This window comes from Trachurus trachurus (assembly GCF_905171665.1).
Source record: "Trachurus trachurus genome assembly, chromosome: 13".
In the NCBI taxonomy this organism is placed as follows: domain Eukaryota; kingdom Metazoa; phylum Chordata; class Actinopteri; order Carangiformes; family Carangidae; genus Trachurus; species Trachurus trachurus.
Window position 1 is genome coordinate 25846476 of NC_139892.1, and position 27967 is coordinate 25874442.

At 41.4% G+C, this 27967-nt stretch overlaps 2 protein-coding genes across 3 annotated transcripts in view; one reads left to right on the forward strand and one right to left on the reverse strand.

The window, feature by feature from the left end:
- Window positions 1-27967, forward strand: part of yap1 (Yes1 associated transcriptional regulator) — a 139435-nt gene that overhangs the window by 20709 nt on the left and 90759 nt on the right. The window contains exons 7-8 of one of the 2 annotated variants that reach the window (XR_014595831.1): window positions 1166-1278; window positions 1809-5206. Coding sequence is in view for 1 of the 2 variants with exons in the window: in XM_083984490.1 (XP_083840616.1) it covers window positions 1166-1278; window positions 1809-2044 (349 nt within the window). In the remaining variant the exon portion in view is untranslated. Of the gene's footprint in view, window positions 1-1165; window positions 1279-1808; window positions 5283-27967 lie in introns of those variants that run through there. The other variant, XM_083984490.1, reaches the window with a different exon arrangement.
- Window positions 6975-27967, reverse strand: part of maml2 (mastermind like transcriptional coactivator 2) — a 34581-nt gene continuing 13588 nt past the window's right edge. The window contains exons 2-5 of the mRNA XM_083984461.1: window positions 15644-16852; window positions 8582-8746; window positions 8361-8469; window positions 6975-8275 (exon numbers count right to left, since the gene is read on the reverse strand). Of these exons, the coding sequence (XP_083840587.1) occupies window positions 7431-8275; window positions 8361-8469; window positions 8582-8746; window positions 15644-16852 (2328 nt within the window). The 3' untranslated portion in view covers window positions 6975-7430. The remainder of the gene's footprint in view (window positions 8276-8360; window positions 8470-8581; window positions 8747-15643; window positions 16853-27967) is intronic.

Genomic DNA, 27967 nt, shown 5'->3' on the forward strand with positions numbered 1-27967 from the left:
CAGCAAATGGAGGATATTTTCCCCAAGTGCAGTACAATCGCAGCTAAGGTGCACTGAATGACGTCAGGGCCTCCCACTCTGGTGCAGCTCATCAGACTCTATGTATCCTGTCTGAGGGGACTCTGTGTGCTCGGCTGTTTGAGTTTGCGCTCTGGTGAGAGCTCCCTGAGTTACACAAGTAGTAAAAACACAAGGCCAGTCTCTGGGCTTAACCCTCTTCACATGGTAATGACTCATTCAGACCAGCAGCTCTGTGCTGGAGTTCATTGCACAATGATGACCTCTGGTGTACAACTGCGGCACTGAAGGCGACTGGAACCTAAATGGTGGTGTTACCCTGAAAAGTACAACACCAAGCATAATTCAAAGTGCAGACAGGCAGGCAGACAGAGTCCACAACATCAGTAGACGGCACACAGGACCTGATGGGGTGAAACTAGCCCTGAAAAGAACCGTGATCAGGGCTGGAGGTTTTCTCCTCACCATCTGTGAATGCTGCTCCATGGCATAATTCCTAGCAGTTCAAGCTCTAGTTCTTCTGTAAGGGGACGGAGTGAGAAAAGGGCTGAATAGCAAGCAGGCCATGAGAACATGTGGTCCAGTCAGTAGACAGGCCAACCTAATCTCCCCTCCTCCCTGTTGCCTCCACTCCCCTGCTCTCACAATGGCCTCATTCATCCTGCCTCTGCCATACTCTGCCTACATATTTTTCCTCTGCTAATTAGTATAGGCTTGTCAAATGTCCTCTCTCACTCCCTCTTTCTCTCTTTTGCCCCTTTCATCGTTGCTCTTTTTCCTATATTCTGCAGTAAAGGGTGAAAAGTGTAGCTCGGTTTCACCACTGTCACTGTGGATTAGTCGCCACAGTCGTTCAGATAGATAGAACCGTGGAAACGTGCCTGTGTGCAGAGTGTCGCCAAGGGAATTGAGGCCACACTGTTACTTTTCAGCCTGTGGGCTTTTAATAACCAAGTGTGTTTGTTTTGTGGGATTGTTTAATTAGATTCACGTACTTCCCTTTCAAAGTAGACTTGCGAAGGTCGTTCAGGGCATCCTAAACCCTGCCCAGACAAAAAGCTTTTATCCCCCTATGATGAAAATCATGATGTTTATTAGCAACTGTGCAGAGTTTTTAACCTACATTTCTTCACTTGTGTGCTTTCAGCGGGACCTACCACTCCAGGGATGAGAGCACAGACAGCGGCTTGAGTATGAGCAGCTACAGCGTCCCGCGCACTCCAGACGACTTCCTCAACAGCGTGGACGAGATGGACACAGGTGAATATGATCACTTACAAGACCTGTACCTGATTGGAGAGAAGTGTAGGAAGATGTGGTGATATTGAACACATTTGCATTATACAGTATTATTTATCTGTCCTCATAAGTGGGGTGGGACAACATGGGTGAAAAAACACCAGCATGATGGAAGGATAAGAAAATGTCCCATTGTTAACTTGGCTCATTACTGCAGGATGGTTAGCAGCCTGTCTAGCCCTGTTGTCATACTTTGTAATTGGGAAAGGATCCTAAAATAACCACTGCATTGCATAACAGATTTCTAGACATTCATCAGCAAGTTATATCAGATATAACCAGACTCTCTGAATAGACTAAAGCAGTGTTAATGGTGGATCGTAATTACACTGAACCACAGATAATGTCAGTGACTTTGAATTCTCCATTATGTGGAATAGGAGTCTAATTCAGTAATTAACTCTTAGGTACCAAGCTGACCATGGCTCCAAAACATCCTCTAATTTTCTCTGTCACATAATAATATATATAATTTTTTTCCGGTTCATTAGGGGACCCACTTCCACCCTCCATGGCGACACAGCCCAGCCGTTTCCCTGACTACCTGGACGCCATTCCAGGAACAGATGTGGACCTGGGCACCCTGGAGGGCGAGAGCATGGCGGTGGAGGGCGAAGAGCTGATGCCCAGTCTTCAGGAGGCTCTGAGCTCCGACATCCTCAATGACATGGAGTCCGTGCTGGCAGCTACCAAGATCGACAAGGAGAGTTTCCTCACATGGTTATAGAAGACCCGGGCAGGCTGCTCCTTACTCCTCTCCATACACTCTGAACTGCTGCCTGCTCTGATCTGTGAAGGATTCATAGATGCTTTTACAAGACATTTCAGCAAGCCTATCTGGACTTCTATCTCTGTGTCGCCGCATAAGGCCAACCTCCTTTGAGGCAGTATTGTTCTGCTCTTTTCTTTTCACTAGCGTGTTATCTCTTTATTTTGTCTGTGTCTTCAAGGCTGGCCCATGAACAGACAATTAAGCAAGGGTCCCCAAATCTTTCACAGTGAATCTAGGGCATCTTTACCTAGAGCAGGGGTTGCTCCTTCCCCTGGTCTCCCCTCATAGCTGGGCGGGGCAGATCCATGTACTCCGCTGCAAGGTCTGCCATCGTCAGGTATTGCCTGGAGTCTCTGGTGCCTCTTTTTCTTGCAATATAGCGTGAAGCAGCACTACATAACTGTGTTTGGGACTATTGCATCTAGCTTGAGTAGCTTTATATTTGGCCTTGTAAGTTTTTCTCTTTTTTTCTTGTTTGTATTCAACGAGCCTGAGAAACCAAAAATGATGTATTTGAAGCATAGAGAACAATACTGATTTGGAGTAAAGGTAATGTGAGGCCCAGTCTGGACATGTTGGCTTTGCTGGGGGAGGGGAGGGAGGTTGGGGTTGGAGCCTGGGGACCGACTACATTGCTGCTTGGCTGTGCCAGCAAGTCTAAGTTAAACCTTTGATAGATCAAGTGCCTTCAGTTGTATTTTTTGAGATGCAAGCACCACGAACAATTATTACGTTTCTGTAATGCAGCAATAAGCATTAAGGCTGTGTTCAGCCACACAAACATCAGCCACACTTTCCTCTATCTAATGTTCAATAATCAGAACTGTATTTTTGTTTTATAAACACATTATGAGGGGATTTAGGGATTTTTTTCAACCCTAACTTCTTTTTATCTCAGTCTTATTCAAGCCTAATCCACGATTCATCTTTTATCTTTTTAATATTCTTTTATTTTTAGGTTACTACATATGTATGATAGCTTAGAACAAATGGCATTTTGCTTTCGTTTTTAAATACTTCATAGATGAATTTATACATTTAACAGGGTCGACTGTTATCACAGCACCTCACTTCACCAAGATGAAGTCTGCCAAGGCACAGATTGATTCAGTTTAGACTATTTTTTAACCATCTAGCTGAGTCATCTCTTGTCTCTGATTTACTATATACATATTAGTGTGATTGTTTATTTGTTGATCACATGCAGCTTTTGCTATCGTTCCTAAACATTAACCAAAAAGGCAGATCTCTTGGCTAAACAAACTATAGCTCTTTGATCAATTACACCTTATGGCAACGTACAGTATACAAGAGTTACAATGTTTGAAAGTGTCTTCCTAAAGAGGGAGCTGAATTCCTCTGCGCGATGCTGTGCTGTGTGTTGAAATGAGGGGTGTATAGACTACAGCTAGGACAAGTTTAAGCAGGTTTAAGAGTCATGTCGAGGGGTATTGTAGAAGGCCAGGGTTTGACTGACGGTGGTGAGTTATGTGGATTGTTAAAAAAAATTGTGGAATAATTAAGAAACAATCAGTTATTATCTCAGTCAGGAATTGTTGTAGCAGATTCCAAAGATGTTTTTGTAACACAAACACTTATTTTTGCTTCCATTTTCACAGTCCAGAAACGGTGTGATTTGTAAATCAGCGTCTATATGAACAAACTGTATAAGCTAATGAGAAAATGATGTAGGTTTTAGTGTTGATGGACACGTCTGAAAAGGTCTAGCTGAGAGATTCTTTTTTATTATTTAGACAAGATGGTTGTTTTGAGTGACTAACCCTGAGATTTAAGGATGAGGTTTCAGAACAGAGACGCAAGTGTTTCTTCTATTAAGCGCTCACATGTTTACATGCTCTCTGATTAAGAAACTGCTACAGCCACGGTGGAGACAACAACACACTGACAATTCTCTCATAATCACATTATTTTGATGTTTACACCATGACAACATTTTTTAATTACTGCAGTAACCTTTGAATAATCAGCCTGCCGTACACGCCCTTAGTTGAGGCCTTGCAGGATGTCACCATGATTCTGTTGCCAGCCAATACTTAATTGGTAGCATTAACTTGACGGAACAATTTCTTTTCTTTTTTTTCTTTTTTTTTAGATCCGAGAACATGAACTTTTTTTTTTTTTATTCTGTGTGAGAATTGTTTTTAGTTTTTATTTTAGTAATCATTAAATCATGTGTTGATGGTGGATTAAGATGGATAAACAGTGTTGGTGAGAACAATGCAACTAAAATGACTGGTACACTGCGGTGCTTGTATTGCACGGCTACAGAGTTTTCATTTTGATGCAATGATGCATTTTGTCACACAAACCTGATTTTATGCTTTCTTAGTGTGTAATTGTCAGAGCATACTAGCTGTTGACTGTCATAGTAGCAGTAGAACTAATCACACAATTTAAAAGATTTTGTATTTAGAGTTTTCTAAATGCACATGAAATGATTTATATTCAGTAATGATTTATTCATTTTTGATAGATATGTGCATGTGTTTTAGAACAATAAATTGTTACATATATCTTTCTTCATATGGCCTAAAATAAACTATATACTTTGTGGTAATATTTTCCTTGTGTGGTAATTCATTGTTTGTATTTTGTAGAATTCTAAACTTACTGATACATACCTAAATCTGCCAAAGGATATTTTTATCTGTACCTTACCTTCCTACCTTAGCTTTTATTGTTCTCACAGTAACATTATCTTAAAGTCAGTCAGATGCAGAATTGTATTCAAAGTAACTAATCAACAATTAATAGTTTTATCATCACAAATGATAAAATATATAATAAATAAAGCATTATTGTTGATGTTGGTGTTGTACAGTAGAATAATATACATGTAATACAATATTGCATCTGGGTTGATTAACTATGCTCTATGGACTTGTGATTATTATTCAGACACTGCATATACACTAGATTTTCCATCTAAAGCCTACACCTATAGCCACGCCTTAAGTGATCAAGTGTGAACAAGTGTTACACGCTCTCTAGTGGCCACAGTGAGGAACTGAGACGTTAGTCAAGTAGGTAAAGACTTTCAAAACAGAACTACCAAAATTAAGCGATCCATTCAAATTTTGATTTGTTATGAATTGTGTTGTTGCTCTTTCAACTGTCCTACTGTTCAATTTGTAGATGTTTATTGTCTGTGTTTCTACTAAAAATAAAGCAAAAGAAGAAGAAGAATATAGTCACATGATCATTTTTTTAATCATGCAAAAAGCACAATAATATTTCCTGTTAGTACCAATCGGATCACAATTACCTACTGTGGCTATACAGAGTAGTGATGTGTGTGCTCAGCTCATGTGTGAACCCCTTGGGTCTCTTACTTTTGCTTTATTTATACAATATATTGTTCTTAAAGAAAATACATTGTATATGTATTGTATTTATTTGTATTATTCTTTTACACTGCTTCTACTGAGTGCTTTCCAAATAAAACTCAAAACAGATGGATTGGGAACAATGAACTCAAGACAACTCCACCACCATCAAGGCAGACATTATAACTCTTCTGGTGAAGACATTCATAATAAACTTTCAACTAGTACTTAAATGTAGATTGGCCATTTTAGAACAAGAATATTGATTGTTTGAAGCAGACGTGCAATGGGGCCTGTGTGGTGGTGGTGTGAGAGTGGTGAGGTGATGCAATTGGTTTTTGTTATGTAAGTATTGCTCACCTGTCACTGATGTCACTAATGGAACTGGATCTGCTCCTCATTTAATAATATACAGTTTTCCCCCACTCCAGACTCTCACCGAATGAAGGAAAAGAAGACACTTGTGTAAATATAGACATGCTTGTAATTTGCTTCAATCAATTCAAAACATTTGCATAACCCTGACACAAGATCATACTCAAGACCAGTCTTCTGACATACTGTTTGTGGACTCATACCAGAAAGTGAGGATTCCATGTAAGAGAGAAAACACATTCAGGAAAATATAAGCAAGAGTCAGAAATGTTTTAAATGAATCTTTCGTTCATGCCATAGCTGTACCAGCCTCCATGTGAATAACCCTAACCCTTATTATAGTTTTGACATGGTTAATGTTGCAGTGGAACATAATACAAGCAAAGAGAAGGATAGTTTAGTTTCAGTCATAGTCATTTAGTTTCATGTTTATGCACATTTAGCATTTAACCAAATTGTTGCTTATATGAACACATAGCCCTACTGCAATCATTATTTAAGTTTCTTTTGATCATTGAAAAGAGAAGAGGGTTACAGTTATTTGAAAAAGCTATTGCACACTTTTGCATCATTCAGGCAGGTATGTCAGCAGTGACAGTATAAAGAAGAATCTCTCGTGATTTGCACAAAATCTACAACAAAAGCACACAAGTTATATTACTCCAAATATTACTCAATGGTGTGTGTTCATACACAGTAATCTTGGTATTCTTTAAAATCAAGATGGCCATTTTGTAGACTGTATATCATGTCTGTGCAGCCTCCGGATTCACCCCTATGTGGACCAGGGGAAACTGTTTGAATGGATGTGGTTATGACCATTCAAATATAATATTTTAGTAAGTTCCTCATTTATATCTAATGCCATTATGATAAGATGAGCAACTTACTGCTAGGAAGCATCATTTATATGTCTGGATTCAAAAGTCATGTCATACTAATGGCTAGTAAATAGTAAAACTATGTAAGCCACATAGGAAGAAAACATACAAAAGCAACACATTATTCAAATCAAGTTTATTAATTGCATGTATTATAATGTTTCATTACTATCCCAATAATTATTAAATATCACATGAAAAAAATAATGGTTACATTATTTGTATTTCATCAAAAACTACCACAGATTGAAAAGCTTGAACAGTAAGTAAGAAAACATTTGTTGTGGCAAGATTCTCTGTGTGCATGGTAGCAAAACTTCTGAAGGTAAATACCATATCATGCTAAATAGTGGATGGAGATTTAGAAACTTTGATTACCAAGATGAACTTGAAAGCAACACAGCAATGTTTTCTCTTCACAGTGTGAATTTGGTATTTTATCCTATAGGACAGCACTACAGTTTGAATAAGACAGACCACAATAACTGTGACTGCAAAGAAAAGCAGTTTCTTGGACAATATACCAGGAACAAAATATGCTGAGTACTAAGGACAGAACACAAATTCCTTTCACAGTAAATACAATATAAAACAATACAGTATACTTGAATAACAAACATTATGAGTTTATAAAATTCCATTTTGTCATTATTTACAAATGTTATTTCTTCCACCTTGCATACATAGCCTCTGTAATTTGAGTTTGGGGTTCGGATTCTGGCAATCTGTGACCCAAATTCAAGAGTGACTGCCTAGAATCTCGTCCAAATTTATGTCTTTCATCCAGTCGTCATTCCCAGAGCCAGACTTGAGCAGAGAGTCTATAAAGTCCGAGTCTGTGTTGATCCCAGGAACTGTGTTGTCTCCCTCGGGCAGGAAGTCAAAGGTCACGCGGTTGGCTCTGTTATTCTGATAGCTGCTAGAACTGGGACTGGGCTCCGCAAAGCTGCCTGCTGGTACCCTCTGTTCGGGAGAGGCCTGGTTGAGGTTTCCCACTGCTGACGGAGAACCCATGATTGGCTGGCTAGGTCTGGGGCCGCCTGTGTCTCTTATTGAAGGGTTAAGAGGGAGCATCCCAATGTCTGGTGCTACCTGGTTCGGTGGGCCGATATGCCTCTGTTGGTACGGGTGGTTTGGCATGTCCAGCTGCGCTCCCTGCGACTGTAGTGGGTTGGGTAACCGCCTAACACCCAGTCCAGTTGTCACTTGCTTGTTGGCTGAGCCCCAGCCCATGTTGACATTTGTCATCAAGCTCCCGAGACCCTGCCCTGGCACCCCTGAGGAATGCAGGTCAGCTGTTCTCGGATGTTGCACACCTGCTACATTGTTCATCCCGAAGGACCCTCCTTGCGTATTTGGCCCCAGGAACTTGGGTTTATTTTGATTTAGTCCGATTCTATTCTGGCTGTTATGCTGCTGGAACTGGCTGATACAAGGATTCGGATGACAGTCGGGCCCAATGCCAAACCGGCGGTCTGATGGGGACGGACTCATCTTTGGACCAGACCCACTTGGGAGGTGACAAGACATGGACTGGAGATCATTCTCTGGGCCATTGCTGGAAGACTGAGAGGAGTTCTGACCTAAAGAGATACCAAGAAAAACTGATTAGAAATATTGTCACTCGTAAACACCAAATTCATCTGTCTTATCAGAAGTGTACAATACCTGTGAAGATGTTTCCTTGCTGAAGTCCCACCATACTCCTTGACTGCTTATAATCAGGTGGTGGTCTCGTGAGATGACGACTGAACTGATCGTGTGTATTGTCTTTGTCCTGCAAAGGTAAGACAATGCTGTGTGAGTCCTAATTATGTGATGAATCAATTCTTACAAAATCTGAACTGCTTCTTATTTGGTGATGGGTGTACAGCGTAAATGTGTCTTACTGAATTGTTGATGGCATGCTGTTGTTGGTTGAGCTGTCGCTGCATGGCCTGGGTTTTGGCGGGGCCTTTCTGCTGGGTGTTGGGTGCTGGGGGACGTGGCTGCGACTGGCCTGACATGACTCCTAAGCTTCCATTAGTGGGCAGCCTGGGACCAGGGGGAACACCCTGAGAAGGAGACACACACGATGGTTTTACATTAGTGTCAGTGGTGGTACTTTTACATTTTTAAATGCGTCTTTTTGCTTCTTCTCTACTAAGTGCCAGGAGAGCGGAGCTAAGTGCTGTGAAAGCTGTTCTGGGAAAACACAAAAAACCAAAACAATGTAATAATATCAGTTGACCACTAGAGGGCAAAACTCTACAAGACATCACAAAGCTGTGTCAAAGATGCTATTCAACCTCCAGAATGTGGTCAAGGCTACTCCCTCTGCAGATGAAAAAGGGAGACTTGGAGAGGGGATTTTTTTTTTGGAGGGGGGAGTGCAAGTCCTCCTCAAGGCCTGCTTCTCCCTTGATAATTGTGTCTAAAGAGAGTGGAAAGAATCCCTGAGACAGCAGGAAATGTGTGCCGATGGGGAGTTAAGCGCCAGCACCATGACTACCTCCATTTAATAAGCTCTCCTTTACTGATCACTGTGTTGTGTTTGGCAAGGAGGCATTCCATCCTCTAGAAACCCATTTGGCTCCTGACACTATCACACTGATTAAAACGTTGTAGTCGTCAGCACTCAAATGAAATTGAGACATCCAAACTAGGCTTTTTATTTGAAATCTTGTCCTGAATGTATGCTTTTGCGGACAAGCTATTACCATTATTCCTGTTTTGAGATGTTATACTTAGTTGTAATTCATATCTGTTTTAGCTTTTTTAGGCAGCTGTGCAGGCCGTCCAGGCACTCCAAGTAAAACCTGTCTGGCTTGTGGACACAAGGACACTCTCACTATGGTCGAGCTTCTACAAAGTACAAGCATTTGTCATGAAAGAGGTTAATGTGCACCAAATCCAAGTCAACACACACTGTGTATACAGTGTCAGTCATTGTGTTGACTTAAAATATTTCCCATGGTGAAATGGATTAAATCCAACAGTGCATTTAGTAGAAGCTATTACTTAGAGGACAGATTCTTTGCAGAGGACGAATCTCTACAGGGTGGGGACTTTGTGGTCCCAAAAGAAAAACAGAAAGAAGACAGAAGGAAGTGATTGTGTGTGTGTGTGTGTGTGTGTGTGTGTGTGTGTGTGTGTGTGTGTGTGTGTGTGTGTGTGTGTGTGTGTGTGTGTGTGTGCGCGCGCATGTGTGTGTGTGTGTGTGTGAATGATAATGAATGGGGCTGAAATATGGAGAACTAACGAGACCGGATTAGAGAATGAGGGAAGTTGAAACTCATCAGGAGTCACAAGCCATTTCACATGAGCTAATATTCGCCTTCCCTGCCTGAGTTCAACCCACACAGCAAACCGAGCATGGCAATGAGGTTACACAGGGACTAAAACATCAAAACAGCGGTTTCTCCTCTTACTCTAGAAAGCAGAGTCACTGGCTTTGATTCAGTGTATCCAGTTAGTGAGACTGTGAGAAACTGTGGCCATCACAGACATTTTCCCCGCAGAGGTACCCTGGAGTGGGCTTGTTCCATCTTTATTGTAAGACAAACCCATTGAGGGGTCTTTTAGCATGTACAACTGACTAATCCTCTCTGTCACCCTGATGTGTCATAAAGCTGTTTTCCATGTTTTTCCCCCCTCTCATTCTTCACAAGCTTGTTGTAAATGAATACCACATGTGGCTCGGGCCTCAGAGAAGGAGCAGAGTGATTTAGTCTCCCATCCTGCGGCAGTGCAGGCAGCTGACAGTGATCCAGGCCCAGCCTTGCCGGCTCTCACACTGCACTTCCTCCAGTCTGGACTCAGGACGCTGTCCCTGGGGAGCGCCTCGGCATCTGGACTTGGCCGCAGCTCCTTTTCCCAGGAAACAAGTACTCCCTTCACAGCACTGCCTGAGTGACCTGGTAGGCTCAACCCCCGTGGCCCAGCTCCTCTACTAACTGAGGGACGTGGTGGCACAAGCTCATCAACAAAGGTTGAGGAGTCATTTATTACAAGTAAACATTCAGCTTCAGCTGCAGTTAAAATCTGGGTTTCTGAATAGTTAAAACAGAGAGCACTTTGTTAGCACAAGCTCTGCTGAAAATGAGCCGAAGGTAATTATTGCACAGTGTTGTCTTATGCTGAGCAGTCACTCTTGCCAAATGTTTAGATAAAATTAGAAATACTGTATATGTGTACATTGGAGACCAAGAGTCAACTATACAAATAGTCATTAGATGCTTAAAACAAAAAACTTTATGTGACTATTAGGCATTAACACTTTCATAATAACAGGTCCAATTTCCATTGTGAGAATTCTTTTTTCCCCCCAGTAAAAACCTGAAAGACATGTCAATAGCTTAAAAGCTCCTCTGTGTTTCCTTTAAAATTGTCATCTCTGCACCTGCATAGCTATACTGCATTTAGTTACCAGAAAAATCCAACAGATTTTTCATGCTTTTCACAGTAGCAGAAATTAGACATCAATTTTATTTCAGACCTCATAAATAAAGATATTGTGCAATACATCAGGATTGTCTTTCTTTTCCTATTGATGCTGTTGTGTTTGTGTTTTTTCTCTCTCTAGCTTCAACACACAACATAGGCTACAATAGTGATGTGACGAGCTGCACAAAACCTTGTCCTTGAAGTAGCACTGCCCAACAACCACAGTAACTCAGGTCTCATATTGCATTATTGTCCTCTAGTGTACAGTATGCTGCAAGAGAATGTATTTCTACTGTGTGTGTGTGTGTGTGTGTGTGACCTCGCAGTTAGAGGGTTGCAGAGCAGTGCATTTCAATTTTGACATGTTTGACTCAGCAACTGATTATTAAACTTTGTGTAGCTTCAAACAAGCACCAAAGCTCACATCTCTGGCAGTGTTAAGAAGGTCTTCAGCCTCACTCAGTGGGAGGAAGCCCACTGCTAGTCGCTAGCGTTACACAGGGGATCAGGGAACTCTTTCAGGACCTTTATTTTTCTGGCATTACTAATTCAGGTCACTGTGGGAAGAGACTCCACTCTTATTCGCCTCTCTGTGAGCTGTCCTTTCCTCATTAGTTAGACTTTTAACCCTGTCCATGCTGACTACAAAAGGCAAACACCATTATCAGCCTTTTTAAGCACTTGTTCTGAAACTGTAAGGTGGCTCTTATTTCTTCTCCTCAATTCTTACCACCCGAGCTTCATGCCTGCATATTTTATTTGTTCAAACTAACTGCACATTTAAGCACAATGTCCTTCGGAAAGTTGTCTCACCAAATCTTTACCCCTTCTGAACTGGAACACAGCTTCATGTCCTCAGCATCTTGACGACAAGAAGTGACTGAGCTTTTACTTTCAGGAGATTTGGGCTTTGGAAAAGTTTTTGGTAACACTTTATTTTAAGGGGTCCTTGTTCCTGTGTATCTACCTAATTAATTACAGTGTAATTACCTATGTAACCGTATGTATAAACATGTACTTACATTGTAATTACATAGTGTATTTTGGTGTACTTACAGGTCCTTGTTACACTTGTAATAAGAAATGCTTGTTACAATACTTTGTCAAAGTTGCCTCTCTCTTTGGGGAAGGGGTACACCTGCAAGAAAAATGGGTGAAACCACAACCCATGTTGCCTGGGCAAACTTTTCCATCAATCTTCCTCCTGCCTCTTGAGTCTTGGAACATGTATGCTGTTTCACAACTTAGTCTATGTAACAGTTGTGTTAATACACCTTTGTTACTCTTTGATACAGTGGAATGAGCACATTAAAATAAAGTGTACCTGCTGGGATACCTCAACTATTATAAATGAACTGCGATAACCAGTGTCTTTGTACTGTCTTTGAGGGTTAAAAAAGTTAAAATGTTAAGTTAAAGTTCATGAGTTGATAATTAAGCAGGTTTAAAAAGTATAGGGCTTTGGTTCAAAGAAACCGTGTCCGAGTGAGTGGTCTTCTCTTTGGTTCAGAGAAACCACGTCGAAGTGAGCGCTCGGCTCGTCAAGTCCAGCTATGTTGTGTTTTTTCTGTTGCATGCTCACTTCTCATGCTCAGGTGTAAAAGTCTACAGTCTTCTTTTTCCTATGGGCTACATGTGGTGAGCTTGAACAACAGGGCTATGTGTCAATTTACAGTGAAATTACTCTTTAAGTTACTTGCCTATTTTTCAATTTATGTTCGATGCAGTTCCATGCAGGCAAATTGCTGCACAGCATAACACAAGTTCGGCAGGTGTGGTACTGACAATATTGTTCAAAATGCACAATAAAGGAACACTGAAATGCATTTTTTTGAGTGTGTGGTTTATGCATACAGATTGCTGATGATGTTTTCAGTTCCATATGAACTGAGTTATCCAGCATTGTCTCATTTTCTGAAAAAATGCTATTCTAGTTATTGGTTGAGTATCAAGGTCAACAGCAGTTTAGAGTTTCTGCATGGTGTAACATGTAAGTATGTAGCAGGTACACTTTATTTTAATGTGCTTATTCCACTGTATCAAAAAGTAACAAGTGTGTACTAACACAATCGTTACATATACTAAGTTGTGTAACAGCACACGTGGTACACTATCAAAGACACTGATTATTGCAGTTAATGTGTAAGAATTGAGGTATCCCAGCAGGTACACTTTATTTTAATGTGTTTATTCCACTGTATCAAAGAGTAACAAAGGTGTATTAACACAACTGTTACTAAGTTGTGAAACAGCATACATGTTCCAAGACTCAAGAGGCAGGAGGAAGATTGATGGAAAAGTTTGCCCAGGCAACATGGGTTGTGGTTTCACCCATTTTTCTTGCAGGTGTACCCCTTCCCCAAAGAGAGAGGCCACTTTGACAAAGTATTGTAACAAGCATTTCTTATTACAAGTGTAACAAGGACCTGTAAGTACACCAAAATACACTACGTAATTACAATGTAAGTACATGTTATTACATACGGTTACATAGGTAATTACACTGTAATTAATTAGGTAGATACACAGGAACAAGGACCCCTTAAAGCAGATATCAGCTTCACGGCCGTTTCGGCTAATGCTGCGTTCAAGGCAGGCTTTTGAAACCGTAAGTTACAGCTTCAAGTCACAACTACGACTTGGTAGCGTTCCAGGTAACCCGTAGCTCGTGTTTTTACCATCCTGTTGTCTGTGAAAGTTCCCTATAACGGCCACTCGTAACTTCCGACCCGTGAACTCGTACCAGATCGAACTGGTATGACTTCACAGGAAGGAAAAACACAAAGTACGAGTTTCTTTGAACGCACCATGAGTTAGCAGCCCCCGCCCTTGTCAGGCATCAATTGGTCCTCGTGCTACGTCACCACATTCACGCGCATCCCTTGGCTGCACACACAGCCCTTCATGCCGTTCTCTCTCCTCATTGGATAACACTTGTATCCCACAAGGAAAATTTTCTCCTCGGGTTACAGCAGAGCAGAGTGACGGAGAGACTCGTGTTTAGGCTGAAATACTTCATGTAAGTGATTGCTGACGGAAAATAGGACTATTTAGGACTTATATTAACAAAAACATTCCACTGATATCTGCTTTAAAATAAAGTGTTACCAAGTTTTAATTTTTAATAATTTATCGACATCCATTCAAGGCTTTTTCATTATTTGATATCCAGACCCTCTACGTCTCTGCCCTTGCCCTTTCATTATTATTATATTAATTATGCACCAGTTTTTTTTATTGCTTGTAATTAAGGGTTTTAATGTGCTACATTAAGTTTAGAACCAAAGAAATATTATCATAACACATTATAGTCACACTAATTCTCATGCTAGTGCTAATGCTAATTCAGGCATACTTTTGATTAAAAACTAAATAAACAATGGATTGCTTATAATTCAGATATGTGAGATGTTGTGAGATGTGGTAATTTATAGTCCCAAAAATGTTTGTTGATCATTTTTAACACACATCACACCTTCATAGGAAGGCAGGGATAAATAGGGACTTGAAGGGGTATTTAAGACAACTAATGAATGAGCACAGCCACATGTTCTGTTTAGAGTGTAAATGGCTCTTTCGTATAGTGGTAAAACTGGTTCTGTTACACCCATGCCTGATGATGTGTTTGTCATCCTATCTTGTTTACTTCCATGTCTGTACAGCTCCCTCCCTCTCTCCCTCCTCCCACACTCTCCCAGTCACTCAAGCACTTCCCTTGATCTGTAGAGGTTAGGAGTGCTCTCTTGTGTGGCTTGTATTATCATTTCACAAAAAGACAGCTACAGATACTGTTAGTGCAAAAATGAAAGAGGGGATGGTCTAAATCTCCCCAATCATAACAAATCAGTGATTCAACCTCCGGCACCAGGCTAAGCAGATTACTGTCATTTTCCACCACTTGTCCCTTGTAGCTAACAACCTCCAATTAGCAAATCCCGCTGTGCATATCTGTGCCCTGACGGGGAGCCACCATGACAAGCAGAGAAATTAGAAGTCCTGCATGTTAATCTACCATGCTCTGGCAATCTGTGTCATCGTCAAAACACTTTCAGGGGAAATACATATTCAACAGCAAAGGCTCAGACAGCAGCTAGAACAATGACAAGAAAGTCCCAAAACAAACAGTGTTGCATTGTTGCTGTTTCAGACAGCAGGTTTTCTGCTGCAAGCAAAGTGAGGAGCCTCACTGATGAGGAAGACTAAAGTCAGTTTGACTGTGCTGTGTATCATGTTACCTTACCTTTAGCAAATGACAACCTATTATCTATTTCATACAGTGCTATAAAAGACACCAGCCAATTATTCACCATCTGCTACAACATAAAATAGTATATCCCTATTTGCATAAGCTAACGGAAAATAAGCCCTCAGTTTTGGCATACATACCATATTGTATGTTTGCTCTGACATATGATATATATTTCTTAGTATAAGCACATGTTTGAAAACCCTGTTACTCCAATGGCATTTAGCTCCATCTCCATTTATTTTTTGCCATACAATTGCACATAATACAGAGCCCTTACCTGTCTCTGTTGTGACAGCTTGAACGGCAGCCCAGCAGGAACAGACTTGGGTTGCAGACAAAGGGCTCCAGACGTAGAAATCTGATGGTTCTGGAAATGCAGAGCTGAATGTGGCTGATTCTGGCCCGTCGTAGGCGACTGTTGCTGCTGGGCTGTGGTCTTGTTCACTGAGCCTCCCATGATAGGCATCGGCTGTCCGGCAGAATGGGACGCTTTGGGGCTGAAGTGCAGTGTGGGCTTGGTGCTCAGAACCTTCATGTCCAAATGATGAGAGCCACTGTGCCCGTTTGACTTAAAGAGGCAGTTGTTGATCCCTTTACTCTGGGTGCTGATCCTCTGTTGGTTAAGTGGGGCCGGGCTGGAGACCTTGTCCTGGGGGAAGGTGCTGGTGGAGGAGTGGGTGCTCATAGCGGGAGCCCAGCTGGTCAGTCCCACAGGTGGTGGTTGGTGGTGGTGATGGAGCAGAGAGCTTGGCTGCTGCTGGTTTGCTGCCATCTGCTTCAGCTGCTCTGCGTGAGATATTTCTGGCCAGCAGGGCATGGCTCTGGGGTGTCCTGCCTGAGTGTTAGCTTTCTGTGACGTGGTGGTTGAGGAGGTGCTGGTCAATGTGAAAGAGGGCCCAGCCGAGGCTGGCCGAAGCTGTGGCGAGCCACTGTGAACCTGCCCATAATCTGGAGAGTGCTCTGTCTTGATGGGCTTATCCAGTGGAGAACACAGACCCGCAGCTGCACCCGCTGAGTTTGGACGACCTAGATCCAAGCCAAATGTATCATCCTGCTTCAGCATCTTCTCAAACTCCAGGTCATTCAGTGGGGGCACTGACTTTGTCAGCTCATCAAATAGATCCTGGAGATCTGGGTCGATCTGAACACCACCTTCCTCTTTAAAGTCAAAGATCATCTCTGTGTTTGACTGGCCACAAGACTGGACCTCAGTGGGCTCTTTTTTCATTTCTTTCAGGGTCATGTTGAATATGTCTGACCCCACTCCATGTGGCATCATGTAATTCTTCCTCTGCATGCCCATGGTTGAGGACCCTTGAAGAGAGTGAGACTGGCTTAGGTTGTGGTTGCAAGGCCCATGTCCCAGACCAGCATCCACACGGACCCTCTTAAAGTCTGATCCGGTGAAACCACAGGAGAGCCCATTCTGCTTTGTTATGTGTCCTGGTGCATGTCCCTCAATCTTCCTCCGCAAAGATCCTTGAAGCTGCAAAAGACAAGAGAACTGAATTTTAAAATCAATTAAGAAAGAGAGAGAAAAACCTTCACCTTAATTTCAGTTCATTATTTATTGTTTAGGATTTTGAGAAAAAAACACCCACAAAAAACAGCCTGCTAGAGGATGTTACTTATTGCATTTGACTGTAAGCTGTCTTGTGAGCCAATTTAAATCTTGGCGATAGTTCTGAGTCTCTGTTCATTCAATCTTCCATCCAGCTCAAAGTATCACCATGTAAAGTAATCAAATTTCACAATTTGCTCCAAGGCCTGCAGAATGATGCTGCACTGACTTGTGAAATTTCGAAAGATTACTTTTATTATTAGACAGTGTTTTTTTTTTCATTAGAACAAGTTTTGATTTGACAACAGTGTTGCTTTCTCAAATGCCTTATACAGATTTAAATTATCCCCTCACAACACTTTAAAAAGACCACGCAGATACATTCATGTAATACATGCAAAGCTTAGATTACATGACTTCATTTGACCATTTGCAGTGCAGTGCAGCAATGAAGAAAACGCTGCTGCAGCACTTACAAAATTGTTTTTATATTATGTAGTTTGAGCGCAGAGGATGGGCTGAGAAGATAGTTAGGAATCTGATACAGTCGACAGACCTCAGAGAGAAGAATAGGGCCTTTGTCTGTTTCCCTCATTTGCATACATTATATTTTTGCCCATTGTGCTTCGTTAGATAGCAGAGTTTCTCCTTTGTGGCTTAGATTCTGCTTAACATGCCGGTGCAGATATCCTACTTCCTTTTGTCCTATCCCCATGTCTTCATTTAAGGTACTAAGCACATAGAGATGACTCACAACTCCAAACACCCCGTAAAACTGAGGCATTAAAAACCTTAGCAAAAAGCTTATGGTAACACAGAAAAACCTGTATTATTTATATTTTCAGGTATAGATGTCATTGTCAAGTCAATAAAAATATGCAGTTTTTTTCGTCAACTGAGTCTTTCTGTCAACTCACTGAGAAAAGAAATTGTCTATGCAGTGTCAGTCTCAGGCACACTGTATACACATAAAGAAGTCTGATTATCTGACCATCTCTTAATGCGATTCCTGCATGGAAACAAAATGGCTCTGATTATACACCAACCTGATCACAGGAGAGGAGTATCAGTGTGTTGCATATTTCACTGTGGGAACAAATTTGAGTCACTTCCACCTGCTGACACACATTGCATTAAGATGATTCATAGCCTGAGGGTTTGGAGTGAATCTTGTAGTTCACTACATTTCTACCCTGTTCATGTCTGTGTTACTCCTGCTAATGCAGTTGTTCGGCGATACATCCTCACATTTTAATCAAGGCACAAATATCTCTATGACTCACCAAGCCTCCTATATTAAAGCTAATAAGTGGATGGATGATGATGATTATGTTGATGGTGTTGTGCTAAGAATTATCTATTGTATCCAGAGGATTATACCAGTGGCTTTGCATTTAGCTTCGTAAGTATAAACTGTTATACTTAATATTGTGCAGACCATTTTCAAAGCATGACTGCAAATAGACAGATTAATTTCCCTTTGGTTTATTTTAGTACAGTAGGTAAATCAACTTGCAGACATTTTAAACTGGAATAAGCTCCACCACAATCACTGTGTGAAGGCAGGAGAGAAACCCAAAGACAAGAAGAGAGCTACAGCACCGGAGACTAATGTCAAACAAGAGCAGCCAGTTTGTTTCCTTTAGTTTATGCCAACACTACGTTGTCATTGTGTACTACAGCTAAAGGCAAAACCAACACAGTAGACAAACAATAATCATTCACTTACACTGTGCAAACTATTCCATTATGTTTTCCGTTATTTTTGTTTTAAAATCTGTTTGATATGTGACTCTAAGTCATCTCATAGCAGTGTCTTCAAACGCCACCAGAGAGACTGTCAATCTAATTTGGTGAAATGAATGTATGTAAATGGATGTGAGAAATAATTCATAGTGTTATATGAATGGTTTATTGATTAACTATTAATGTAAATGCATATATGTTCCTAATGGGCAGCCAGTAAGTGTCCTCTAAGTGTAGTGTGATTTAGCCTTTGCCTAACAGCAGCCAAAACATAATAGCCAAGTTAACATTTTGTACATTAAAGTTTAAGTAAAAAATGCAATGTTTACAAAAGAAAAGCAGTAACTGAATTAAACATACACAGGACACAGGACTAAAGTTCAGTTGAAAAATTGTTAACATAAACTAGAAAGGAAGGAATCTTCTCCAGTGATGTAATGACTGCCTGCCTGGCTGATGCCAAGTTAACACAGAGACACAAACCGCTTTAACTTGGAAATCCTCCATAAGTTCATCCACAGTACGTCTCATTCACCAGCTACCTTTTGCCATCTTCACTGACATCCAACCTAGTAAATGTTGTGCCTCTTCATACTATTGGACATCTGCTTTTTGTCCAAAAAAACAGATGAAAACTTCTAGTGTGTGCAGCTCATGCACACTTTCTCCCCAGTTTCAGAGTACTCTTTCTGGAGAAGAGAGACACGAGTAATCCTCATGGTTCAGGGCACTGTCTGAGAAAACACATCATGAATAATGGAAGGGACAGTGGATGTGTTGCAAAAAGCCACTGTGAGACAGGGTTGCCTCACTGCTGCCTCTGTGCCATTTAAAAAATGGACAATGTTCAAGAGTAATTCTTGGGTTCACAACTGAAAGGAGAAGCTTCTCAAGACATTTTGAGATTTTGTTAAGGTCAGATCGCAGATTCCCATCCTGATATTATCTTCATTTGGAAATAAAAAAATGATATCCAAACCTTTCTTTTTTTACATTTTACATTACATTTCCAACAAATACAGTATCATCCCATTCACTCAGCGCTCAGCACTCAGAAGTAGTGGCCTCCTAGCTGGCCTGAAATCCTCATGACAGATCTCCAAGTGATCTGAAAATAGATTTTCTGATTAACATTTAATGAGCTTAGAAGCTCTGAATCACTTTGAAAGTGACTCCTGCAGCATGAGAGGCTCAAACATATGTAAAATATACAGATCATCTCAGAGATGAAAGCACAACTGGCAAATGAAATTCACTCATTTTTAATGTCTATGTAAGTAGTGAGCAGAATGTTCGTTTAGAGATTTTATTAATACAAAACCAAGGCGAACATTTGTTTTGCCAGGCGTTCATAGCTACAATAAAAATAGCTACAAGAAACACAAATGACACCTAATACACAATATTTAAATCATTTTGGGGTGTAACTGGACTTGCCTTCACCCACTAGTGGACGTAAACTTACCAAGATAAATTCTAATTATTTTAAGAGCTGCTTACTGCTGCCCTTTGACTGTGGCAGTGAGGAACCTGACCTTGGCCCTGTCAACAGAGGCCATGTATTCCTGGGAGCTGGGAGGCTGGTAGCTTGTGTGTCATGGTGAGCAGTGTGGTGATGCTGAGCACTGTGGATGGGGCTCCGGGTGAGCCATAACAGGGCGAAACACCAGGCCTCCTGGTACCATCTGTCAGACCAGTGGCAGAGCCCCTAAGAGCCATGCGTGCTGCAAGGGTATAGGTTTGAAATTGTACGAAGGTTTTGTGCCTGTGCATGTGTTTGAGTATGAAAGCGCGGCTCAACAAAAGCTTGAGCTCGCCAGCCTTTAATCTATTCACCAGAGTCCTGAAACATGTTGCAATCTGCTCCTGCAAGAGTTAGAAACCTTCCTCTCGGCATTTGACATGGAAAAAACAGCCCCAAAATAAAGGAATAAATACGACTATTGTGTTCCTAGGGAGACATAATATTTATGCGGTTCTGCAGGTTGCATACTGTTGCAAGAGGGGATTTCAGCTCGCTTATTGCCAGATAAGAAACAAGAGCCCTCAGACCAGTGCCAATGATCAGCTGTCATACAAAACTCAGATATCTGCTTGCAGAATGCTGACAAAGTGTGGAGGGCTCAGTTTAATTATAGGGTTTCCACTAGCTGTCTAAAGTCGTAAGCCATGATCATATCCACAGAAACAAAATCAAACATCCTGGATAACTTGAAAATGTAAATAATTCAGAGGAAGGTAGGGAAGCTGGGGCTGAATCTGCTATAACACTGTGTACATTCACACACTCATTCAAGACAATTATGGTTTTGGTCAAATCAGGCCAGATTCTGCTTTGTTTGTACTGCACCCTTTTTTTTTTTAAAGGAGGCCATAGTTTCTTTTTATTCAGCATGTGTAAAGTAATTACCAGGTGTGCATGATGCACTTGATACTATGACACAACAATGTGTTCCTGGTAAACCATGATGATTCCATCAGTACAGACAATGCTGACAATTTAGCATTTTCGGTATGAGTTCAAGCTGTCTTTCAATTTTAAGGCTCATATGCATTTCATTTAACAATATGGGTAAGGGTTAGAAAGACGTTTCCCAACACTAACACTAGGAATAAATACTATTGTGTTTTATGGCAATCCAGCACTAAGGAACAACATATCTGTACAGAAGAAAAATGTATAGCTTTAGTGTTAAAGAAATTCTTAAATAAAATCCAGACATTATGATGGCTGACAAAATGATAACACCGAGGCTTAATCCCTTTTACATGAGGTAAATTACAACATTAGGTCTGGAACAAGAAGAAAAAAACATATTTAATCTGTTTCTATAGGGCATGTGCCATAGGGTTGCACAGGGATGTGAGCGCAGGTTCATAGCGTACTTTCCTAATCAGGCTGGCGCGTGTTGGGACGAAGCAGCACACTGCAGAGGTGGGCTACTTTTGGCTCATCAGCACTTTGCATCCCCACACTTCCTGACACAGTTGTATTAGATTGAAGCTGCCCTCCAGAGAGCAAGCAGGAGAGAAGGATGAGCAGCAGCAGCAGCAGGAAAAAAAGAGGCAGCTTTGTGGCAGCCTCTGGGAAATGGGAAAAGATGATAAGAGCTCCTTTGAAGAGAAATCATCCATTATGTTTACTGAAGGCAGATTTTTTAACAGTTGCTGTAGCTCAGCTCCAACATTCCATAGAGAAACTTGCTATTTTAACAAAAGGCAGCCTGCGCACAAAAAAATCCTGTCCGAGACACTTCCCATTCAAATATCAGCTCTCCATTATCCAAATGCACAGATTAAAGCCAGTATTCCAATCAGCCTTTGCTTTGGCATGTCCTTTCTTCAGAATCAAACAGATGAGTTTAATATGATATCCCCCAAGGCTAAAGGAGGCAGCAGGAAGCTGCTCTGAAAATATGCATGGACTCGCGAAGATAATATGTGGGGCCCCTTAAAAAAAAAAGTAACAAGCAATGCTGGTATGTCTGCAATCACCGGTCACTGAACAACCATTACAATGATGAGGGACCTTAACTGGGGGTGAGTGGACAAGGTATGGAAAACCGGTTCATTTAAAAGCTCATATAAAACACAACTGTATTGCATCCCTTTCAATTAATTATCTACAACACTAATTATTCCTGTCCTGGCCAAGTAGAATAAATGCCCTGTTGTAGATAATATACTGAGTATATTATCCAGTGAGGTACACAGAGTTCACAAGCTGTTTTTCCTGGACCACAGATTCTCAGGATGGCAGGACAGCGGTGATGTGTTGCTAGGAACTGTGTGAGTGTGTGTTTGGTAGGAGGGAGGGAAGCTGAGGGTGGGGGGCACGCTCTGTCAAGGCATCACGGCAGCACCAGCTAGGCCACGCCACTGCAGACGTACCACAGGTTACCAACATCGCAGTGACAAGCTGTCACATCACATCACCCATGGCCATGTGGCTCACAGAGCTCCTGACACTGCTGTCGCCTCTCATCTGCATGTCATTCTTTAACCACAGAGACATTTGCCGAGGAGGACTGAGGGCTCCCCTGCGCTCAGAAGCAAATCTCGTGTTGCACATATCACTGTGGCTTCCAGAGCAAAAAGGATCCCTTCGATTAATGATTTAAAGCTGGAAACTACAAATCTGCTGCCTATAATACAATGAAAAAATCATTTGCAGGATTTAACCGGACCACAGTATCACTTTTAATTAAAAGACATCCGCCACCTTTGTCCTCACTTAGTCACTGTTAAAGAGAGAAGAGGCAGGATGACATCCCACCATTTAACAAGCCTAGAGCTACTCATAGATAACCATACAGGCTTTTGCACATCAACTACATATAGGCTAAGCTGTAGCTCTAAGGGTTTCATTTAGTGGTAACACAGGCTCAAATTCGCACTCTTAAGTTGTGGAAACACCCTCTATCAGCGCTTGCTATTCCACCCCACATCTAAAGTGCTACACACTGAGCCCCGAAAATGACAGGAGATGATGTATCTACCATGATGACATATTTCTTTCACTTGGTGTGTGTGCTCTGCCTTCTTAAGTGTAAGAGGCAGGAGGTAAGAAACAATTTTCAGGCTGGGAAAATGCTTGAGGTGGGAGGGTGTGGGAGGGTTAAACATAAATCAAGACATTAAAGGATTCTTACCAGCAAAGTCTCAAGAATAAGAAATGTACAATCCTTGCAGACACCAGAGGTCACTGTGAGCATGAAAAGATTGGAGAAAAAAAATCCCCAATTTAACAATTGTGGTTGCACATTAAGGATTACTCATTTGCTACATGAGAGAAGGTAAAGCAGGATAATAGCAGCACTGACACCTGGATGCACCCCGGAGCTATATGGTATTGGTTAACATATCAGTAACTCTCCATGAACTCTTTTGTTTAACTATCACATTACACAAAAAAGCCCAGAGTGCAGAGGTGAAACAAAGACATAGAAATGTGGCCACAAGATAGATGGTCCTGTGATTTTTCGCTCCTCTGCGAACAAATCCCCTGTTAAAACACATCTAAGGCTTTCCAAGCATGTTTGTACCCTTAAAAGGCCATTGCCATACAACCGCAACTACCTTTTCCCAGCAACTGTCAAACACAAGGCCTGCCTCCGGTCATGCCACAGGAAAAGGCCCATAAGCAGGGAACAAGTTCCCTTCCTGTTTTCAAAGACGATTCCTATGGCATGCAGAGCCGTTTCCTGCTCGCTAGGCTCATTTCACCATCTCAAACATCTGGCTGCTCTTCAGCATGCAGCTGCAGCACGGTGAAAGCCAACAGTGCCACTGCTGAGTTGAGCAACACAGTCCTGAGCCATTCCAGTCATATCTCTGGCACAACAAAGAAGGCCATCTTTTAGCTTGACTTGCTCATGCGAGGCATCCTGATAGCGTGCATTATTCAGCCTCTGCAGTAACTACTGATGAGATTATCTTTAATTGTACCGTATTTAATACTTAAAACCTGTTTGTGTCTCATCATTCAGTCATGAATTCCTTGATGCTCCACTTCAAGTGTAGAAAATGCATTTCCAAATCAGAAAACAACATTAGTCAATATCTGATAGGATTGCAAAGTGCTCTTCAGTAACATTGCTGTGGCGATTTCCCACTGAAACAAGGATCCATTTTATATCCCATGGGAAACCTGGGCTGAGTGGTTAATGCTGTGCTAATGCTGCTTCATTCAGCCAGGTTTTGATAAGCCTCATGCTTTTAGAGAAGGGAAACACATTTAGTGCTTTAAATCGCTTCAATGGAGAAAGCTCAGAACAATCTACTAGTTGAAAATGGTGTTACTTGTTGAGTTTTGTCATCTCTCTCAGCTTTTACTTAAATTACACACAGGCGCACATAGGACAGGCAAGCAGTCACACTAATCTGCACTCATGCTCTGAAACAATCCTCGGCTAGTTGGGTTTGAAAAGGGACTGCTGCAGCTATAGAGTAAGAAGAAAAAATAAATGAGTGGGAAGCTTTGTTTGACTCCCACTCCTATCAGTTCTGACATTCCAAATAAGGTCTGTGTGGACCAGCGCGAGCAGAGACGCACACAGAAAACACTGCAGAGCTCTCACTGACTCCAACCAAGGAAAAGTGTGTGTGGAGGGGGAGCATTGGGGGATCATGGAGCAGAAAATATGTGACCTCTAAAAATTTATCATCAGCCTGACATTTCCCAGAAGGACAAAAACAAAACACCACATGATATTGATATATATCTTAGATATTAGTTAGATATCATCGTCCATGAAAAAAAAACAAGTCAGGTCGATTCAGAGTTGTTTGCCTTGATTCTGGACAGCTGTGCAATAGAAAACAACTGGTTTCACACCGACTAGACTAGTGAAAAAGTCTTCGGATTGACATTGCCAAAAAAAAAGAAAGAAGAAGAAGAAAAAAAAAAACAGAAACCCATGGGAATCATCTGGTAGAGCACTAAATTAATAGCTACACTAGACAATTTTACACGCTGCTGGCTCCAAATGTTGGTAGGAGGTAACTGTCTGATTTGAACCTAGATACTAGGAAATCATGAAACAAGCTGTCAGTTAACTGCAGATGTAATATTCATCTACAAACTCAGGCCGCTTTGTGATTAACCTTGTAAAAGGAGCTGAATTCATCTCAAGTGAGAGGCCATGTTGCATTTTTCAAGCAGCAGAGATTCGGACCAAACAGTGTCTTTGGAGAGAGGAACTGCTCCAGATATGAGAAGCGTCTGTTTTCATATTTGTAAGAGTGTCTTTTGATTTTCCCTCTGAATCGTCTGCAAATAAGCTAAATAACTTCAAAGCTCCTCAGACTGCAGACAGCACTACGTCATATGACAGACAGATGGTTCATCCAATCACCTGCCAAATACTTTTTTGAAAGTGCCTGCCAGTTTCCAATGAAGCCTTCCCAGATGGTTCTATGTAACAAACCATCTGGCATCAGGTTGGTCTGTGATCAGTATATTTAAAAAGAAAACACTGAACCACATTGAGTGTGTGCTTGTTGCTGAGTTTCTCTTTCTATCTATAAATCAATATTTTCCTTATTGAATCAGATTAGAATAATGTGAAAGCACTTGCCCTTACAGTGTTTCCCTTACGTACATTCTGCAGCAACAGACCACAGCTGCAAAGTTATTACTGCAGCTGCAACATCATGAAGTCGCAATTACACGACTCTGCAGAGGGCTTTTAATTTGAAACGACTGATAAAGTGGAGACATGTGGCGACATCTGGCCAATGGAGGCCGAGAGGGTGAGAGAGAGAAAAAGGAAAAAAGAGACAAGAAAAAGGTAGACTTAAACCTGCTGTCATCAAATTCTTCTTTATCTACTGATATTCACTTCAACCACCACCCAGGTAGTATAAGACAAGCCTTCACACTCGACAAATCATGGCGGGCCAGAAAACTATTGGGCCAGTGGACCGTCAGAAAAATCTATAACGTTTTATTATCCCCATTATTTCAGTCCCTCTACCAATGCCCAACATTTCCTGTTTTTATTTGCCACTTCCTGTGCGGACAGATATACCTTCTTCAGACTGCATTTAAGAACAAGCCACTCAACTGCACTGCTGCCCCGTTTTCAAATGTAGGTCACCAAGGCTAGTTTTCATCTGCAACTAAAATGTATATTCTCCTGCACATGTAGAATGAAAAAGAAGACATTTCATTTCAATTGCTTTCGAATAGAGCCCTGCAGGTACTGAGCTCACAACTGTCTGAGCCAGTGATGGCTCTCACAGTGGCAGGGAGAGTTCAAGGTTGCAGCAGAGCTTATGTCTCTGAGCAAGTCTGTGCATGTTGGCAGCTCCTCTGTGTGTCTAAGTGGGCCTTGTGAACCAACGCTTTAGGTCTTTTTACATGTCGCAGCTGGTGAGACAGAGAGACACGGCGCGCTCTCAGGTAATCTGTGGAAAAAAACAACTTTCCCATAACGTGATGATTGAAATGCATTCAGAGTTAAAGGAAAAACAAAGCAAGCGTTTTGATCTCCATCTGATTAAGAGGCTTTTTGCTCAATAGGCAGATCTCCTAATCTCATCCCAAAACAGTTGAGAGCAGTTAAAAGCAGGTCCGCTGTACCTACAGTGGCATCTGGTCAAATAAACATCTAGTCCGTTGCTTGGAAATAGGCAAACTGTTCTAACCAGGGGATGTTTTGTTAGTGGTTTAAAGTCCATGTTCCCATTCTACTGTTCCACTGTAACCAAAACCCATCCACGTTCCTAAATCACTAATACCCCATCATATGAAATTTCAAAAGGACATTTATTATGAAAAATACAATTCGGCTGCTAATGCGTCAACTTAGAGCACAATATGTTTAGGATAATAATATATGACTGATAATTAACTAAATGGACAGTTAGGCCTCAAAATGTAGCAGGACTCGCAGCCATGTGGCTATCGTCACAACATCTGCTGAAGAGGGAAGCGCAGAACATGGCCAGGCTCCCTCTGCCCATTCTGCAGGAACAACAATAACCTAACCAGACGGAGGCAGTCACATGGCAGATAAACCAGCAGCTCACAGTGATAGTAGGAATGAAAATACAAGCTAATCAATCTTTTGCTTGGAGTCTCACTCTCCATAAGTTCCCCAGTAAGCATAAGGTTGTTACTGGAGGCAGAGAGAAACTGGACATTTTGTTCAATAATGAGTAGATATGTTGGAAATGTGAAAAGAAAGTCATTCTTAAACACGTTTGTGTGACACTGTAACAAAAACCTGTGGAAATTTAGTTTTTCAGTTTAAAATGCAGCAATGTGTTAGGTTACCCTTGTACACTGTTGGTAGAAATGGCATTCAAACAAAAGCAACATCAAACTTTATTGTCAGTGTGATGAGACATCATTATACATTATGCTGCTGTCACATTATATTACGTCCTGTTGGGTCAAGGCTGTGTACATGGACCTATCTGCATTTCCATCCCAGGATGATATGGTCTGGGTGGAAGAGATTATCCTGCTCGCTTGCGTGGATTTCACAGCTCAACTGGCAAGGCGTCCCTTCACTAGCAAGACAGCTGTTTTCCCCCCTCACTTTAACTACTTCAGGCAAAACAGATGAGCCGGGTGACTCAAACTCAGCCAAAGCAGCATCATAAAGGGGAAAATTCCTTCCAACTAAGGGAATTAATTCATGGGGAATGAGAACTGGGACAAACTCTGATGAGTGTTAGTATTTAAATCATTGCTTGAGTTGTTTTGGTATAATGTGCTAACTATTGTAACTACTGAAATAAGTCTTGGACAAAAAACAAACAAACAAAAAACAACAACTCTGT